The sequence below is a fragment of the Mustela erminea genome, chromosome 18, assembly GCF_009829155.1.
Source record: "Mustela erminea isolate mMusErm1 chromosome 18, mMusErm1.Pri, whole genome shotgun sequence".
In the NCBI taxonomy this organism is placed as follows: Eukaryota; Metazoa; Chordata; class Mammalia; order Carnivora; family Mustelidae; genus Mustela; species Mustela erminea.
This window is the reverse complement of record NC_045631.1, coordinates 8831804-8851521: the sequence shown is the minus strand read 5'-3', so window position 1 is coordinate 8851521 and position 19718 is coordinate 8831804. Positions and strand designations below refer to the sequence as shown.

The 19718-nt window shown below is 47.6% G+C and overlaps 1 protein-coding gene across 1 annotated transcript in view; it reads left to right on the top strand.

Moving 5' to 3' along the window:
* LOC116577912 (CMT1A duplicated region transcript 1 protein-like) overlaps positions 1–19718 on the top strand; it is a 49096-nt gene that overhangs the window by 11032 nt on the left and 18346 nt on the right. Inside the window, exons 4-8 of the mRNA XM_032321702.1 lie at positions 1967–2132; positions 2600–2695; positions 6644–7210; positions 16479–17000; positions 18401–18532. Of these exons, the coding sequence (XP_032177593.1) occupies positions 1967–2132; positions 2600–2695; positions 6644–7210; positions 16479–17000; positions 18401–18532 (1483 nt within the window). The remainder of the gene's footprint in view (positions 1–1966; positions 2133–2599; positions 2696–6643; positions 7211–16478; positions 17001–18400; positions 18533–19718) is intronic.

The window sequence follows — 19718 nt, the reverse complement described above, 5'->3', positions numbered from 1 at the left end:
GCCTGTGGCGGAGGTGGGGACCGCGGGAGTGGAACTGCTCCTTTATATGGGGGTGTGCAGGAAGCCCAGGACACAGAGGGAAGGGGGTATTAGGAGAATACAGGAATACAGGAGAGGCAGGCCAGACTTCCCAGAGTGGGAGGCTGGAACTGGGTCAGGGGAAGTAGGTCGAGTCCAAAGAGACTCGGGTAGAGCCTACGCACGGGTAGAGAGGTTTGAGGGACCACAACTGATTTGGGGAATAAGGTGCTTTGATGCCATCATCCCAGATCTGTCGCTGAATAGCTGTGTAGTTATTAACCAGGTCACTGAAACTTGCTGGGTCTCAAATTCCTCATTTATCAGACAATCAGGTACTAAGTCAATAGCTTTCTTTCCTTTTCTTAAGGTTATTTATGTATTGGAAAGAGATATACAGAGCCCCAGTGACAGGAAGTGGCAGGCAGAGGGAGAGGGAGAAGCAGGATCCCCGCTGAGCAGGGATACCCTAACACCCCCCCCCCCCCCCCGCGCCAGCACAGAACACCCCACCCCCACCCCACCACACACACACAGGGCTCCATCCCAGGAGCCTGGGATCATGACCTAAGGGGAAGGCAGACGCTTAACTGATGGAACCATCCAGGTGCCCCTTCCGCCCACTGATTTAAAATATCACTTTTCTCATGTATGGCACTAAATCTGTATGCAGTGTTAAAATGTTTCTCTTTCTGTCAACTCTCTGGGTTGGACTTTTTTTCTCTCTTGTTAATCTGCCTAACCATTCTGGTACAACTTTCCATTGCTAAGTTTTCTACTGTATCCAGTCTGCCCTACCATGTTCCAGCTGAGTTTGGATGTTGATACTGTGTTGCGTCTGAGAGCAACCTTTCCCCTTCACTGCCTTTATTTGAAGGGTAAACAACTTCATATGATTATACTGGAAGGTGCTTCCAAAGGCTAAAGCACAGTGTAAGAATGAGAGAGCCTGTGTATCAGACTGAATGGGCAGGACGAAGGTAGCATTCCTGTCTCAGGACCTGTTCTTGGGTCTTCCTAGGGCTATACCTCCACCTCCATTCCTCCCTTCCATATCATGATTTCTGTCTAAATTCTAAAAAAGAGGGACGCCTGGGTGGCTCAGCTGGTTAAGCGTCTGCCTTCTGCTCAGGCCATGATCCCAGCGGGAAATCCCTGCTCAGCAGGGAGTCTGCTTCTCCCTCTCCCTCTGCCTCTTCCAACTGCCCCCCACCACCCGCTCATGCTCTCTCTGTCTCTCAAATACATAAATAAAATCTTTTAAAAAAATTCTTAAAAAAAGAAAAAAAAGTCTCCAAGGAATGGAAGTAGCAGGAATGTTTCTGTTGCTATTTGGACTGTTGGCAAACAAGGTGTTCTTGTCCTTGGTCCCTAATCTGGGAGGTGCCTTAGAGCTGTTCCTAGGCATCTAGTGTTTCTTGGTTTTTATTTTTATTTTTTAATTTTAATTTGTGTGTGTGTCTCTTGATTTTCATTTTTGTTTTTTATTTTATTATTATTATTATTTTTAAAAGATTTTATTTATTATTTGACAGACAGAGATCACAAGTAGGCAGAGAGGCAGGCAGAGAGAGAGAGAGGGAAGCAGGCTCCCCGCCGAGCAGGGACCTGGATGCAGGGCCTGATCCCAGGACTCTGGGATCATGACCCGAGCCGAAGGCAGAGCCTTTAACCCACAGAGCCACCCAGGCGCCCCTATTTTTATTTTTTTATGTTTACTTTGTGTGCCTGCCCCTTGATTTTTAAAAGCCCTCTTTCCCAATTAAAAAAAAAAAAAATGCTTTCTATGTTATTAGGTCCTGAGCTAGACATGTTACATATGCCTGCTTTGTGTTGGCTGCATTGCCATCAACCCATTTTACAAATGCAGGAAGTGAGGTCACCAGAGCAGTCCAGTTTCAGAACTTCAGAAACGAAGGCAAGTTCTGCCGTGTTTCCTTTCCTGCAGGAGTACTGCAAGTTTAAGAACACTGAGGACAGTGCCTTCCCTAGTGTTTACATTGGACTCAAGGACAAGCTCTCGGGCATCCGCCGGGTCATCACAGACTCCACGGTGCACTTAGTTCAGTTGCTGCAAAACTACAAGGAGAAGCTCCAGGATTTCTCCAAGGAAGGTGAGGAAAGCTGTCTGGGCCGTGGGCAAAGGAATGTGTGTTTCTCAGAGTGGGAGAGAGCCAGGGGACAGAGGGTGAAATCAGGGGGAATAGCTCATGTTCAAAGCTGTCCTTTGGCCAGACCAGTGGCTAACGGGCACTTACCTTGATCATTTGATTTTATGATGCAAACCCAGAGAAGTTGAGTTAGTTACATCCTGCCATTGGCTCGAATTTCCCTGACTAGTTTCCGAGGTTGCTAATGCCTGTACTTTGAAGTGAGATCCAAGTCAGCTCGGGATCATTCTCCAGCGGATTTTGTTTCACCCACAGAGAAATCATCTGTTGAGTGTGATTCTCTCTGATGTGACTAGAGTCCAGCCCTTTCTTCCCCAGGGAGCTCAGGGAAGAGAGGCTGGGAACCCCTGCTTCTTAGGTTCTCCTGACCACCTGGACAGGTATGCATGCATAACTCTCTGATTTTCCAGAGGAGTATGATATCAGCACTCAGGTGTCTGCTGTTGTCAAGCGCAAGTATTGGACCTCAAAACCCGAGCCCAGCACCAGGCAGCAGTTCCTCCAATGTAAGTTGCAAACAGCTTTCCTTACCCACTTACTGATGTCAGTGTAAGGCTTGTTGGAGCAAGAACACCGTTTTTCCTGTAAGTTTCAGGCTGTTGCAAACTCAAGTCTACCCCTAAATGGGATACTTAATTTTTTTTGAATTTTATTATTATTTTTTTTACTTTTTATGTTTGAGACAATTTCAAACTCACAAAGGCATTGGAGAAAATGGGACAGAATTCTGATATACCTTTCATCAGACTTCTCTGAACATTAACACTTTCTATAACTATGGTAAATTGACCAAAACCAGGAAATGAACATCAGTTCACTACTATTAACCAATCTGTAGAATTATCCAAGTGTTTCACCCAGCGTGCTAACCGGTGTCCTTTTTCTGGCCCCTAGTCTGATCCAGGATCACAGATGTTTCCCTGCCTCCTTAGTCTCCCCCAACCTGGGTCCAATCCCTTAGCCTGTCTTTCATGAGCCTGGCACTTCGGAAGCTCCTGGCTAGTTACCAGATGATTCCCTTTTAAGTCTGGCTTGGCCAGAATTGGGTAACCTGTTGTCCTGTCATTGTGTGGTACTGACCTGGTCTGTTAGCATGTTTTAGAACACTGTGTTTCCAAGGGTGCCTGGGTGGCTCAGAAGGTTAGGTGTCTGCCTTTGGCCAAGTCATGATCCCCAGGGGTCCTGGGATCCAGGCCCACACCAGGCTCCCTGCTCCTTGGGGAGCCTGCTTCTCCCTCTGCCTCTGCCTCTCCTTCTGTCTCTCATGAATAAATAAATAAAATCTTAAAAAAAAAAACCAAAACACTGTGTTTCCGATCAGGACATAACCAGTCCATATGCTTTCATCTCCCAGGAGAAGCAGAACTGCATATTTTTATGACATTTGGCAAATTAATCTTTTTGGGATACACCGTAGAATCCTGCTACTGCTTATTTTCTGGGGGTGACCACTGGTTGGATCAGTGCAGGTCTTCCTTCTCCATGGAGCCCCAGGTTCCGAAGACCGTTTCCTGTTTTTGCCACGGCTCCTACTTTTTCTCAGGACCTCTCCACTTCCACATAGTTTCCTTTATGTATTCTTTCCTGCTTCCTGAAAGAAGCACATCTGTATTGTTATACACAGATCTAATGAATACAAGAAACCAAACACGCTTTATTCCTGACATTAAGATAAAGATGAAACGTATCGTATTATAACCTCTGTTCTTTGGCATTACGGAGGTCTTTGTTCACACCCGATATTAACTTTGTGTTTTTGGGGATTGTTACAAACTTTGAGGCTTTTATAAAGTCCACTTGTTGGACCTGTCAAAGTCCTGTGGCTCAAATTGCCAACTTGACCAACTTGCCAACTTAAAGGAGGACAGCTCTTCCTCCTTTAAGAGTTTAAAGGATATTTTTTTTAAAGGATTTTTTTATTTTTTTATTTTTTTTTAAAGGATTTTTTTTAAAAAAAAGATTTTCTTTATTTGACAGACAGAGATCACAAGTAGGCAGAGTATCTGACAGAGACAGAGGGGAAAGCAGGCTCCCCACTGAGCAGAGAGCCCAATGCGGGGCTTGATCCCAGGACCCTGACATCATGACCTGAGCCGAAGGCAGAGGCTTTAACCCACTGAATCACCCAGGCGCCCCCAAAATATGCCTTTTTAAAACACATTTTTTGGGGCACCTGGGTGACTCAGATGGTTAGGCATCAGCCTTGGTCTCAGGGCATGATCTCCAGGTTCTGGGATCGAGCCCACATCAGGCTGCCAGCTCAGTGGGGAGTCTGCTTCTCCTTCTCCCTCTGCCTCTCCCCCTGTTTGTGCTCTCTCTCTCTCTCAAATGCTTAAAAACAAAAAACCACATTTTTTGAGGTATTATTGATATATAACGTATACTAGTTGTACATGTACAAGATCATGATTTGACATACACCTATATTGTGAAATGAAAAGTTGGTTAGCGTCCATCACCTCATATAGTTACAAAATTCTTTTTTTTTTAATGATGAGAAGTTTTGAGATCTACTGTCTAAGCAACTTTCAGATCTGCAGCACCGTCTCGTTAACGATAGGTGCTATGCTGTACATGACATCCCCTGGACTTCTCTTATAGCTGAAACTTTGTACCTTTGGCTGCCTTTAAAAATATGGAATGCTTCACGAATTTGCATGTGACCTGTGTCCATGGCCTGTGCTCATTTCTGTATCAGTCCCATTTTAGTATAGATGCTGCCAAAGTGAGCACCTGTATGCCTTTTTATGGTCCTCCGTTCACATTCACATTTCTTTTTTTTTTTTTTTAAGATTTTGTTTATTTATTTTGAGAGAGAGAGCTGGGGGAGGGGCAGATGGAGAGGGAGAGAGAGAAAATCTAAAGCAGACTCCGTGCAGAGCCTGACGTGGAGCTCGATCTCAATGACCCTGAGACCATGACCTGAGCTGAAATCAAGAGTCGGGCAGTCTGACTGAGCCACCCAGGAGCCCTTTCATTTTTCCTTTTAACTTCTTAGATTGTTGTGTCCTTTTTTTTTCCTTCTAAAGTGATTCATTGACTGCTAAGAATTTCCCTTACAAAAACAAAACAAAAAAAAATCCTACAACAACCAAAAAGAATTTCCCTTCCCTAGACACAAAGGAGTTTGGAAAACTCGGGGTTAATCTAAAATAATTTTTTATATTAATGGATTTTAAATAGACTTGAATATGCTAATTCACTTGGGGAATATATACTGAACGTCTCTGAGCTAGAAGTCCAAGATCCAGTCCCATGTGAAATGTGGAGTTTATAGATTAGAAGGAAGACGGGCATGAAATGAACCCATAAGTAAATAGATTATACCCATTGTGTGGAGTACCATGACCCTTACGAAGTCGGAGTGCTCTGAGAAAAAGTGGTGGCAAGGGCCTCCTTGAGGACATGAGCTCTCAGCTACAATTTGAAAGATCAGCAGGAATCTCCCAGGCTCAGGTTAGGGCGATGATGATGTCATGGAGAGAATGGTCTGTGCTAAAGCCCTGAAGTGGGCTCAGCGCTGCATGTTCCTGAGGCCAGGAGGTCTGGACCATGGCCATCAAGGGCCAGAGGGCAGAAGACAAAGCTGGAGACACAGGCAAGGGCCAGTCATCCCTGGCTGTGCAGGCCGGGGTTATGGGCCACTGCTGCATTCTGTGGGCAAGAGGCACTATCCAAGGTCTTAAAGCTGGGTGACATGATTTACCTTAGCCTGTACCCTGAAACCTGCTCCATGGCTCTGTGGTGGACAGGGGATGGGAGGGGGTCAAGACAGAGCAGCTTGGCCAGCTAGGAGCCTGTTGTATGATTCTGGACTAGATTGGGGGTGAAGCACTGGTTTGCACAGAAGTGGGATCTACCAGGCTTGGGGCTGTCTGTGTGTTGTGGGGGGCTGGTGGGGATGCTGGGGGCAAAGAAATATCCAGAATAACTTCAGTGTGACTCCAGCAACTGGGTGCAAGGAGGTGCCATTAGTTTTTGATTCTCTGGGATTCGGAAATGATTATGTTTGAGGGAATGGGTGAGAGTTTACCATGCTAAATATTGGTCAAATTAAAAAAAAAAAAAAGAATCAGGAGTGGGTATGTGAGTGCCTATTTCCACAAACCCTTGCCAACACTGAGAAGAAGACAAGTGTCCGGCTTTCGATACGTATTTTCAAATGAATGAATGACTAAATCAGGGGGTTTTATTTCTTGGTTCAGTTCCGTAAATTGCACAGTCAATGCCAAGCAATTTGAACTTCAGAAAGGAAGGAAGTGGCGCGACTTGTGTTCTCTGCTCCTGGTTTTCGCCCACCGCTTTTCTGGGGGGAGCAGTGGCCTGGAGTAAACAGAGCAGAGGAGAAAGATGTTTTTCTCTTACCTGGGAAGTGGGATGGGTTCAAAGTGTCCTGTCCAGAGCAGCTGTCTCTTCCTGACCTGCCTCCCCGCCCTTCTCCCATATCCCCTCAGATGCATGTGACATCTCTTTTGACCCGGACACGGCGCACAGGTATCTCCGGCTGCAGGAGGACAATCGCAAGGTCACCAACACCACGCCCTGGGAGCACCCCTACCCAGATCTCCCCAGCAGGTTCGTGCACTGGCGGCAGGTGCTGTCCACACAGAGCCTTTACCTGCACAGGTACTATTTCGAGGTAGAGATCTCTGGAGCCGGCACTTATGTTGGCCTGACCTGCAAAGGCATCGACCGGAAAGGGGAGGAGCGCAATGGTTGCATTTCTGGAAACAACTTCTCCTGGAGCCTCCACTGGAACGGGAAGGAGTTCACAGCCTGGCACAGCGACACGGAAACCCCGCTCAAAGCCAGCCCTTTCCGGAGGCTGGGGATCTACGTGGACTTTCTGGGGGGGATCCTCTCCTTCTATGGGGTAGAGCCCGATGCCATGACTCTGATTCACAAGTTTGAGTGCAAGTTTTCAGAGCCAGTCTACCCTGCCTTCTGGCTTTCCAAGAAGGAAAACACCATCCGGATCGTGGATCTGGGGGTGGAGCCTGAGAAACCCATGCCAGTAGGCTGAGAAGCCCGGCGCGTCCACCGAGGCTGCGTCCTAGACCCCAGACTCTTGCTGACCACAAAGACCAGCCAGCTGCTTGCATCTTAAGGGCGACTTGGGGATGGAAAGGTCTGCCGGTGGCTTTAGGAATCACGTGGGTTCCTGCAGGAGGGGAGAGGTCTCTGGCTTTCCCCTTTTACTTCTGCTGTGCTGTTCTCCGTGTTCTCTACTCCCTAGGCACCTACACCCCGTTTCTCCTCTTCTAGTGATATTCTCCTCTCTGCTCAGGTGAATGTCACACTGTGCCCAGGCTCGGTGCCCAGGAATCTTCAGCGCGATCACAGAGATTGCAGAGTAATCAGAATCAATTGCAGACTCTATTTTGTGTTGCCTACGCCCCAGACACTGTTCTGGATGCCGCATGGCCATCGACTCCCAACTTCACGGTGGCTCCCTGGTGGTCCAGGCTCCCATCATCCTCAGTTTACAGATTGAGGAACCCATGGCCCCGGGGTGGGGGGATGGTCAGTGAACTTGCTCAAAGTCATTGCACTCACACGGTGAGCGAGTGGCCGAGCTGGGGTTGGAAGCTGGGCAGAGATTTTTAACCACTACACGATGCTGCCCTCCTCATTCCTCCCTGGGTGTTGTGTGTAAGGGGATAAGCTACACGATGAGCTCCTCAGCATGGACATCGAGCCTCTTAAGCCCTCCGTGCCTTCACGCCCACTCCGTCTGGGCCAGCCGAGCAGCTGAGACCTCACTACCTCACCCCACAGCTCATCCGAGTTTTGGATAGTGACGATGCTAAGAAATGTCTTCCCGGAGTTGGAGTCTTAGTCCTCATGACCTCAGGGGAGGGTCTCACCTCAAGATGTGGACTTGTCCCATCTCTCATTCAGAGGACCGCCCTTCAAATACTTGGAGGCGGTTCTCACGCGGACCCTCCAGGAAAGTCGTCTTGTTTTCACACTACATTTCCCACTTTCCTTCGTAACTTCTGGGTCGTTTCCTGGGAACCGTGTCGGGCAAGTTTCCTCCTCTGTCTGTCTGATGGTCCTTTCTCAAGAGTACATTGCTTTGAGTCGCTTACTTTGTTCCCAGAGACCCTGCCCTCTATTCGTGTCCTAGGATTTATACAGAGCAGGATTTGAATTGTTTTTCTCGGATGTTTGGAAATTTGAATTTTACTGAGTTCATTTTTTTACTTGAATTTAAAATTTCACAGCGTCATTGCTCTGCTCACCGAGATGCTTTTGATTCTTGATTCTGGAGCCCATAGATGAGCGCTCCTTCCTAGCTTGGTGTCCCCCACAGAGCTGGTCAACTTTCCTAATTAATCTTATTGATACCTATTGATGAGGGGAGGGTCAAATAGGGAATCTGGCACCCCCCAGTCAATGCCTTTTGAGTTTGCAGTAAGTTACACTTTGGTAAAACTGTACACTGAGGTAGCCCACTTTTAGCCCTTCGTCCACCAGACACCAGGAAGGACTTTTCCAAAGGGAGAGACCAAGACACGTCTGCCTTTCCTCATTCCACCTGTCTCACAAGGCGCTCAGAAGAGAAAAGGAGAACACCTTGGCCCGCCCTTGTTTTTATGGAACCACTGTGGTTTATTGGTGCAGCTGCTTTATTTTCTGAATGCTCACCAAATGCTTGATGAAACCATTTTTAAGGTTTCTCTGCTGTGAGTTAACATCAAGTTGATGAGTCTTTTGCTTCCAGAACATACCTTACTTTTCTTTTTAAAAGCTGAGGCAGTTTGGTGTGTCCCCATCGTCTATCACTTTTCCTCATTTCTCGAAGATTACTGCCTGGCCTTTGGTCACATTGGCCAACAGTGCCCGTGTCGTGAGATGTAGCTTTTTGAGGTCAGAATGCCGGAGCTCTTATAAAGGGACCGTTTGGGCATCTCCTTAACTGACTTGAGCTTCATTTCCCTGCCAGCTCCTTTTTTGTTCATTCAGTTTCAGTGTCAAGCTTCCCTTTTTGATATAGAAGACCAAAGCAAAACGGAGAGTTAGAAACACCTATTTTCTGTCTGTCATTGCTTCCACTGACAGGCATATCTTTTTGCTTATTCTTGGTCCCCAAACAGAAATTGTTTAAAATGAACAAATTTTAAAGAATAAATAAATAAAACAAGAGAACAAAGGCCTATTTATATTCTGTCATTTCCCCCAAGCTCTGTGTGTGTGTTGTGTGTGCACATCACCCTCTGTATTTACCTACACTTACTTCCTCTTGCTCTGTGTAGACACATTTGGGAAAAAAGTCTGAACTCATCAGGGGCTCCTTCTGGTGCGTGATTGTTTTGTTCCGTACTAGACCACTTGTGATTGTGGAGTCAGAATGTAATTTTAGCCACTATGTAATTCATTCCTGTCTCAACTTGTTGAAGTTCAAGTGCTTATGATTTCTCTTCCAGGAATGTTAGAGAACCTGAGTAAATTCCCACGTCTTCCCAAGCTTTATGATGGAATGAGGAGATAAGAATTTTGGCCCAACTGTGGAACCCTTATTTCTCTAACCGGGTTCAGCATGTTTTTGGAATGACTGTCCTGAAATAAAATGAAATTGATTCAACACATGTGGCATTTATAACATGGAAGCCAATATGCTAAGATAACAGTGACCCAGAACATAACTAGATGTATCTTTTGATCACAAGAAGTTGATATATATATATAATTTTTTTTTTTGAGAGAGAGAGAGAGAGAGAGAAAGAGAGAGAGTGGGGATTTGGAGGGGTAGATGGGGAGAGAGAGAGAGAGAGCATCTTAAGTAGGCTCCATGCTCAGCACGGAGCCCACGGTGGGGCCCAATCTCATGACCCTGAGATTATGACCTGAGCAGAAATCAAGAGTTGGATGCTTCAATGACAGCTCCAAGAAACTGATTTAAATTTAAGTGAAAAATGATAGAATCTGAAGAACTAAGTAAGAATCTACTATTCAAGGGGCATTTGGCTGGTAGAACATGGGACTCTTGATCTAGGGGGTTGTGAGTTCAAGCCCCACACTGGGTGCGGAGATTACTTAAAAATAAAATCTTAAAAAAATAAAATAGAGGAATCTACTATTCACAACAATAACAGCCAAAGCAGTATGGACTACATCCCTCAATCCCATGTCTGAGGTACTGCCTCTAATGTAATGTCTTCTCAGCCCATCTTGAATTTTCCATTGTGTCATTGACTGACCATCTGTCTGATTGCTCCCCATCTCTACAACCAACTACCCCCATTTTGGGGCTCACCCTTCTAGCCCCGATTGCCAAAGACAGCTATAGAAGAAATGGTAGCATGCTCATTTCCAACTTCTCCTAGCTCCCTGAGTTCAACTCCCCTCCCTCTGCACCCACCGTGAGACACGGTGGTGGGAGGGCAGGAGGCCTTGCAGGGAGGGTCGCTGTATCATGTTCAGCTGATACACACACGCAGGGCACCCACTGTGTACGGCTCAGGTAGAGTGGTCGTCCAGGCTTTGCTCGAATATGCTTAGTCCCTTTCTTTCTTTCTTTTTTTTTTTTTTTTTTTAAGATTTTATTTATTTGATGGAGAGAGAGATCACAAGTAGGCAGAGAGAGAGGGGGGAGAGAGAGGGGGAAGCAGGCTCCCCCTCTGAGCAGAGCAGAGCAGGGGAAGCAGGCTCCCTCTCTGAGCAGAGAGCCCGATGTGGGGCTTGATCCCAGGACCCTGAGATCATGACGTAAACTGAAGAAAGCCACTTAACCGACTGAGTAACCAGGCACCCCCAGTAATAACTTCTGAAAGAATGAAGGATTTGTGTTTATTTTTACTTTTTTGAAAAAATTAGTTTTTTTTTTTTTAAAGATTTTATTTATTTGACAGACAGAGATCACAAGTAGGCAGAGAGGCAGGCAGAGAGAGAGGGGAAAGCAGGCTCCCTGCTGAGCAGAGAGCCCGATGCGGGGCTGGATCCCAGGACCCTGGGATCATGACCCGAGCCAAAGGCAGAGACTTTAACCCACTGAGCCAGCCAGGTGCCTGCCCCCGTGTTCATTTTTAAAGCGAAGTTCCGTTCTCAGACTTAGACGCAAGCATAGCTCACAGTCGTGTTTCTCAAAGTGCGATTTCCCCACCAGCCGCGTCAGCACCATGCAGAAATTTCTTAGAAATGTAAATTCTGGGGCTCCCAGCCTGGATTTAGGAATCAGAAACTCTGGGGACCGGGCGAAGCAGTCTGGTTTATTAAGGCCTCGCGAGGCGATTCTGAAGCCCGCGCGAAGTGTGAGAACCACGGTTCGCATCTCTCCCTAACCGGCTCTGCTCTTCAACTGCCAGCAGCTGGGCTTCCAGCTTTTCTGTGCTTGTCTCCGTCCTCCCCCTCGTGCATCATAAAACAACGTTGAGCCAAGGCCCTTGTGTTCCACCTGCTTCTTTCAAAGTCAAAGGGCCTTTTGAAAGCCTGGAGAATGACGGACTTCTCAGGAACAGAAACTTTGCTCAATTGACTTTGTAACGTCGCACGAAGGAGAGATGATGATAAAATGTGAGTTTTCCCCGCTTTCCCGGATAACGACACTTGGATAGTTCTTCACACATTGTGAGGTGCTGTTCAAACTCATCCCTTCATTTGACCCTGACTCTCACCCGCAAGCTAGGCAGAAGTATGAGCTCCATTTTGCAGAAGGGGTGCAGCAAGGGAATTATCGAGGGGCAAGTCGCTGGCCGCAGCACAGCCTGGTTTCACCCCACACCCTCCTACTCTGGCCCCCCAGCCCTTTCCCAACTTCTGCTGGCTGAGCCCGGCAGGTGGCCGTGGGTGCAGTCCTAGATAGGGCAGCCGAACGGGGTAGGGTGAAGCAACCCTGCTCCCTGGGGCTCTCCAAACGCTGTGAGAGGTGGGAAAGAGAAGTAGAGACTGAGGATGTATGGGAAGACCGTCTAATCGGAATCGTGAAGAACACAGGGCAGAAAGGAAAGCCAGGGGACTTGCACGTCTACAAGCTGCTGGCAGCGTGGATATCTGAGAAATCTCCAGGTGGACTTCTCAGCCCCAAAACCTTCCTTTGAGAAATGTTTTCTTCTCCTGGGTCTCAACTCTGATGAGACCTATTTGCCTTCCTCTTTGGATACCCCATCATTGACTTATCCTATCTGGTCACCTTGCAGGTAAGATGCCGTGTGTGTGTGTGTGTGTGTGTGTGTGTGTGTGTGTGTGTGTGTGTGTGTGTTGGTAGGGAGTCGAATGCAGAGGCAGCAGAAAAAAATTTCATGCTCACCTAATTTCATTAATTAGTCCTCATAGGACAGCACCCTGCGTGGTGGGGATTATGTGTCTTCTACAGATAAGAAAACGGGAGCTCAGGGAAGCACGAGTACCTCGTTCAAGGTCACACAGCTAGTAAGGTGCATCAGTGGGGTTCCAGCCAGTCTCTCTGACTCCCAGGTTTGTGCTCCCCCTCAGGGCCACCGCTGGCCCTCAGCATGGAATCAAGACTGAGCTGGGTGGGCAAAACTGCTTTGATGTATGTCCATCTCACTGATTAATTTGGACCTTCAAAAACCAGCCACTTTAGGGGCACCTCTGGGGCTCAGTCAGTTAAGCATCTGGCTCTTGATTTCAGCTCAGTTCATGATCTCAAGGTTGTGAGATCGAGCCCCACATCGGGCTCCCTGCTGGGTGTGCAGCTGCTTAATATTTTCTCTCTCTCTCACCCTCTGCCTCTTCCTACCCTCCCAGCCCACCCTCTACCTCCCTCTGTAAAAACAAATAAAACAAAGCAAAACAAAAAACACGAGCTACTTTCAGTTTGTAGTAGTTCTGGGGTGTTGGTGGTATGTCTCCTGCATAGAGACCCAAACCCTATGTGTTTGGGAGCTCTTTCCTCCTGGCCACCCTCCCCAAGAGTTTAGAAGCTAACCCACCTTCACCTTTTCTCCAGATACAGATTCAGGCAGAAGAGACCAACCTGTTAGAACTGATCTCCTTCCCAGCCTGATTCCTGTCCCCAACCCCGACCCTTGTGGGAGACTGCCTTTGCCACCGAGCCAGGCAATGATACCCAATACCTTTCTCTAACTGTGCCTAGTCTCCAGACGTGGGCACCAGAAATGCTTGGTTACACCAAACATTTTGGCTTAATCTAGGGAAATCATTACAACATCGACAAGAGCAGTGGCAGCTGGTCTCACACATCTGATCTCATCCTAGAGGGAAGCTGTAATTTTTTTTTAAAGATTTTTAAAATTTATTTGACACACAGAGACAGATTGCAAGTGGGCAGAGAGGCAGGCAGAGAGAGAAGAGGAAGCAGGCTCCTGCCGAGCAGAGAGCCCTATGTGGGGGTCCATCCCAGGGGCCATGACCTGAGCCGAAGGCAGAGGCTTAACCTTCTGAGCCACCCAGGCACCCCAGGGAGAGAGAATCTTAAGCAGGCTCCCACACAGAGCTTGATCTCCTGACCCTGAGATCGTCATTGTAAGGTTTTATAGGTGAGATAAACACGACACCAGGCGAAGTGGGTGCAAGGCAAGATTTATTAAAGGCACTCTCAGGCGAAGTTTCAGGGCTCAGGAGAAAAGGGGAGCCAGGAAGTTTGTGCTGGGAGGAGGTGGGCACCCTCGGGCAAGGTTGGGTCACTCTGGAAAGCAGAGTGGGGGAAGTCGCACTGGGAGGGAGTTGGCGGGTGTGTGTGTGTGTGTGTCTTTTATCTGTTTCCTGCATAGGTATTGGGTTACCCATGGAGATGTGACATGGGCATACATCCTTTTGGTGGGAGAGTCAAGGGTGAAGGAAAGGAGGGGGAGGCGGCTGGAAGACAGCGGGACTCAGAGGTCATTTCTATTGTTCCTCCTGCACTCCCGGAGCCCCAACGGTCATCAGAGCCAAAACCAAGAGTCGGACACTTAACCGACTGAGCCACCCAGGCGTCCCGCGTGTCTGTCATCTTTAACTTCAGGTTCCCAAGTTTTGTCTTCATCAAAATAGCCAAGTTGTTCTCCCTACTTGCCTTGCTAGCAAGTGAACTTTGAACTTACAACATAGATTTATTCTAATATAAATCATTTTGTCTATGTTCCACATTGAGCTTTTACAGAAGAAGACGATTTGCAAATAGGATTTTGTTGTTCAAAATGTTTGAAAAGCCCACTGAGCCCCTGATCTCTTTCTGGGTCACAAGTGACCGCAGAAGCCTTCTGTTTGGAAACCTGTGGGACCATGTGCACTCCGAGGGCTGGCTGTAATGACCCAAGTCATCACTCCTGGATGGATCATAAGCCGCGGCAAATGGTAAAGACCTCATGAAATAGGTACACCACATTTCATGTCCTTCTTCTTCTTCTTCTTTTTTTTTTTTTTTCTTTTTAAGTCGTCTCCACGCAGAGTGAAGCCCAGCATGGGGCTTGAACTCACAACCCCGAGGTCAAGACCTGAGCTGAGATCAAGAGTTAGATGCATGACTGACTGAGCCAATGCCTGCCTAGGGTCATTTTTAAAATGCATCTCAATGTATGCACACGGAGATTGGAGATTGTGTAGAGATTGGAGGGGGCATTGATTACCTGGCTGCCCAGAACAATGATCCCAATGACACCCATGATGACAACAGGACAATTGTTAGCACTTCTGGAGGGCTGAATAGGTAACTGGCCATCTTTTGAGTGCTTTGCATATAGTATCTCATTTAATCCTCAACCTCCCACCCCAAGTCAAAACTATCATCTTTGTTTTATAAATAAGCAAACTGACACATTGGGCATTAAGTAATGCGCTTGTGCACACAGAGCTAGTAAGCAGCTGGGCTGGGGTCCAGGAGTCCTGCCCCAGACTCCTCACTCTTCTCCACTTGGCTGTGCTGTTGGCTGGGATGCAATGGGGGAGGTATTCAGAATCAGAGGGCTGAAAGCCAGCAGCAGACGGAAGATGGGAAATGCAGGAGCGCCAGGAAGGAAGGTGCTGTTTTGAGAGCTGCCCAGCTGGGTGTCTCACCTGATAGCCCCTGGCTAGATATTTCACTGGCTAGCGCCTCCTGGAGCCAGTTTGAGCCAGCTTAGAGCTGTGTACCGATTCCGTCTCCACCCTTTAACCTGGTCCCGGACTTAACCTTTATCTGGTTATAGTACTAAGATCTCCACCTAGAGGCGGAATTTTCTGCCACCTTTTGAACATAATGTATATACTAGCCTGTGGGCGGTCTAGGTCTGAGCTATTGAACAGAAATGCCCAAGTAATAGAGCATATAAATTCCTTAATGAATATGCAAGCTCCTTGCTCTCACCCACTATTACACTGAATAAAAGCTTCCTGTTCTAACCCCAAGAGAGACGGTGCTTTGAGAGTGATCTGTCTCCTTACGTGCACCAAGTAATCAAAGTAATTCTTTGCTTTCAAACACTTCCTTGGGTTGTATTCAATGTAATGCACCCCAAGGGGTGACCGCCCCCCTCCCTTGAATTCAGTCTCGGTGCTGCCTCCCAGAGGAGCGTGTAATTGAGGCTGAGTGAAATTTTTTCCCCGAGGGAGGGCTTTTCTGCAGAGGTTTCTCATTAGCATTCTGAACCAGTGAAACGACTTACCTTCGTAGTAAACATTTCTGTTTTCAGTTCAACGATGACTTTAGAAAATGAGTAGAAACAGGGGCGCCTGGGTGGCTCAGTGGGTTAAAGCTTCTGCCTTCAGCTTGGGTCATGATCTCAGGGTCCTGGGATCGAGCCCCGCATCGGGCTCTCTGCTCGGCGGGGAGCCTGCTTCCTCCTCTCTCTCTGCCTGCCTCTCTGCCTACTTGTGATCTCTGTCAAATAAATAAATAAAATCTAAAAAAAAATGAGTAGAGACATATTCAGGATCATTGGGCTAGCCACCTTATAGCCAAATAGCTATTAACGTAAGAAGTACATCATGAATATTTACAAGTCATTAGTAACAATCGAAGCTCAATGCCAGGCTTCACGATATATGATATATAGATCTTTTCCTTTAAGAGGGTTCCACGTATGACTTCAATGGGATTGACGCTATTCTTGTGGTTCTAGAAATGGGATGACCAGCTCTTTCAGAATATACAGCAACTGCCTCCACCTACTAAGCAGTGCCCGGTTTAGGAGATTTACGGTAAAAGCCATGTTTCCTAGGAAGTCAGTACAAAAAGCCAGACTTCTACCGGCAGTTTCTGGGAGAGAGCAGCTTTCCATCCAACGCAGGGCTTTACCTTTCCTCTGGGAAATGTTTATAATAGAAAAGGCTCAATTAGGATATCTGTCCGCCTCTCCTGTACCTCTGATGTTTGGTGGGGTTGACAACGGGCAAGGATAAAATGAGCTGGTCATCTCAGAATCATGGAAAACCTGGACCCAAGGCTCAGGAATGCCCCGTATTTCCGTTGTGAGAAGGGAGACAGTTCTGTCCCCGTGTGTCAAGAATGCGAAACATGTGTCTTGGCTTGGAATATCTTCTCGACCAAACAGTGGTTCCGGAGGATAGGAGAGGTGCCCCGGAGAAAGTTTCTGGTGAGCATCCTGGAGCAGCTGGGTAGCCTCTACTTGCTGCACTATTTTCAGAATATCCTTCAGACCACGCAGGGGAAGGATTTCATCTACAGCCGGTCCCGGATCAACCTCAGCAGGAAGGAGGGGAAGATGGTCAGGTCTTCCTTGAACCAGATGTTGGATAAAACCGTGGAGCAGAAGATGCGGCAGATCTTGTCCTGGTTTGCGAGAAGCACCCACCGGACCAAGGCGAATTACACGCTCTTTCTCCTGCAGATGTGTGACCCCAAGCTGCTGCTGACCGCTGCCAATGTCATCAGGGTCCTGTCTCTGAGACAGTGGAACAACGTCGCGGGTAAATGAGGCCCCAGGGGGTCTGGGAAGCCGGACTTGGGGAACCTGTCAAGGAACCAGGGGTGTGGACCAGCTTAGGGAGACGGGGATCTTCCAGAATACAGGACAGACGTCCTTGTCCTGACCTGCAGCCGTGTTTACCGAAGGAGAAATTGCAGACTGCGACTTCCTTCTAGAAAAGTATAGAATGCACACTCAGAAGGAAGTGCAGAACTTGTAACTGTCAGGCATTTAATTTTGCATTTTTTGTCTTATTTTAAAGCTTTTTCTTCAAGATTTTATTTATTTATGAGAGAGAGAGAGAAAAAGAGAGAGAGGGAGCACAAGCAGGGGGAGCGGGAGACGGAAAAGTAGGCTCCCCGCTGAGCAGGGAGCCCCATGCCATGCTAGGATTTGGTCCCAGGATCCTGGGATCATGACCTGAGCTGAAGGCAGATGCTAAACCCACTGAGCACCCAGGGGCCCCACTGTGAGGCATTTCAAATGGAGTTAGACCCAGATGTGGCTGGCCTGTGCCACTACTGCTTTTTGCTGGTGTGGTTCCTGCAGTGCGTTAGGGACTAGACAGGGTTAGAGACAGATGTAAAGGGGAGGCTTCTGAATTGGTTTGCCTTTCAGTTTGCCCTGCAGAGAACCTGGGTCAAGGGGTCCAAGTTTAGGGCTTTTCCCCTTTCATTGCACCATATTCCTTGCTTGTGCATAAAATCCAACCTTGAAGAGGAGTTCTCAAACTTCAGCTTGCATCAGAATCACTGGGAAGGCTTTTAATTTTATTTATTTAGTTATTTAAGGATTTTATTTATTTGTCAGAGAGAGAGAGAGAGAGCACACAGCAGGGAGCCGTAGGCAGAGGGAGAAGCAGGCTCCCTGCTTAGCAAGGAGCCTAATGGGGTCTCCATCCCAAGATGCTGGGATCATGACCTGAGCCAAAGGCAGAAGCTTAACTGACTGAGCCACTTAGGCGCCCCTTTCTGCAATTTTTATATGGAAACTTGGAGGCCTCCCTTCCCGCTTCCCTCCTCCCAAAAAACCAGACATAACTGGCCCGGTCTGTTTTGTGTAGACTGAAGAGAGGCAAGCAGAAATAAAACTGTCTTGGGGTGCCTGGGTGGCTCAGTGGGTTAAGCCGATGCCTTTGGCTCAGGTCATGATCTCCGGGTCCTGGGATTGAGTCCCGAGACTGGCTCTCTGCTCAGTAGGGTGCGTGCTTCCCTTTCACTCTCTCTGCCTGCCTTTTTGCCTACTTGTGATCCCTCTCATCAAATAAATAAATAACAAAAAACTGTTTGCCTCATGTCCTTTCCTCCACAACCCCACTTCAAAAGCAACCTTGTCTTGGCCGTTGGCATTTCAGGCCCCAACCAAGACACTAGTGATGTGTTTTTTTCTTTCCCGAGAAAGACTACAACGTGCCGTATGAGACCTCGGATGTTTTTTGGGCAGCCAGCACCAAGACTGCATCCTTCCCTTTGTCCAGAGCTTCAGGAAAAGAAAATTCGCTTGAAAACAGGAGGGGCGAAGCATCTAATACTGGTAAGTCAGCTTGTAGCAAGAAAGCTAATAGACAGGAGATCGGGAAGTCCCGATGGGTTTGGGGTGGTGGCCACAGGGCATTAGCGTGTGGGGGTGGCAGGTTTTGGAGATGAACATTCATTTGGCATCAGTGGTATGTTGGCCTCACCGATCCTTATTACATAATCGAATCCCACATCCAGAGGGGAGAAGCGAGAATTGAAGGTGATCATTATAACCTTATTTTTTTTTTTAAAGATTTTATTTATTTGACAGAGAGGCAGGCAGAGAGGCAGGCAGAGAGAGAGAGAGAGGAGGAAGCAGGCTCCCTGCTGAGCAGAGAGCCTGATGCGGGACTCGATCCCAGGACCCTGAGTTCATGACCTGAGCCGAAGGCAGCGGCTTAACCCACTGAGCCACCCAGGCGCCCTAAAGCCCATGTTTTCACTTCTCCATCTTGGTGCCTCTGAGAGATGCCTGAAAATAAAGCTCAGAAAGGGAACTATAAGAGGGTTTCCTTTGGGTTCTCCCTCTGCCCCGGGGCCACAATCCCTTGTCTGGCCCCTTCCTTTTTGGCATGGGGCACACCTGTAGAGGCCAGCCCACTGGCGCCTATCTTTTGCTGCACTGGATTCAATCTTGAGGAGGAAACAAAAGCAGTGGGGAGGTAGGGCATAGCCTCAAAGATTTCCTGAGCTGGTTTGTGCAAGGCGAGAGCTCTATGTGACCTCATTATAAGAAACACAAAGCATCAATTCTCAGGCACTTTTCATCTGGAAACTTCCAGATTTCATAAACAGATAAGACAGCGTAATCACCACGCACATAACCATCACTCAGTTTTGATAATTATCAATACTTGGCCCATTCATGTCATTCATCTGTCCCTTTACAAAATTGTTTATATATTTTTTTCCCTTGCGATATTCTAAAGAAATTCCAGGCACAAGGCCATTTCACCTGAGTGGGGCAGGCTTTGCTGCTATAGGTATCCTACCTGAGCTGGGAAGGCTAAAAAAGTCCTCGTGCATTTCGTTGGGGAGGTCATTATTTCCACTCTGGCAGAAGAAACGATAAAAATCCAGGGGTCTAAAAGGGTAGATTCTGATGAGCTCTATTTCTGGGGAGAGGGTTTCTTGAGGGCTTCTCTTGGCCTGGAGTTATTGCAGAATCAGCCTCATCCCGCACCTTTCTCTCACTTTCCTCT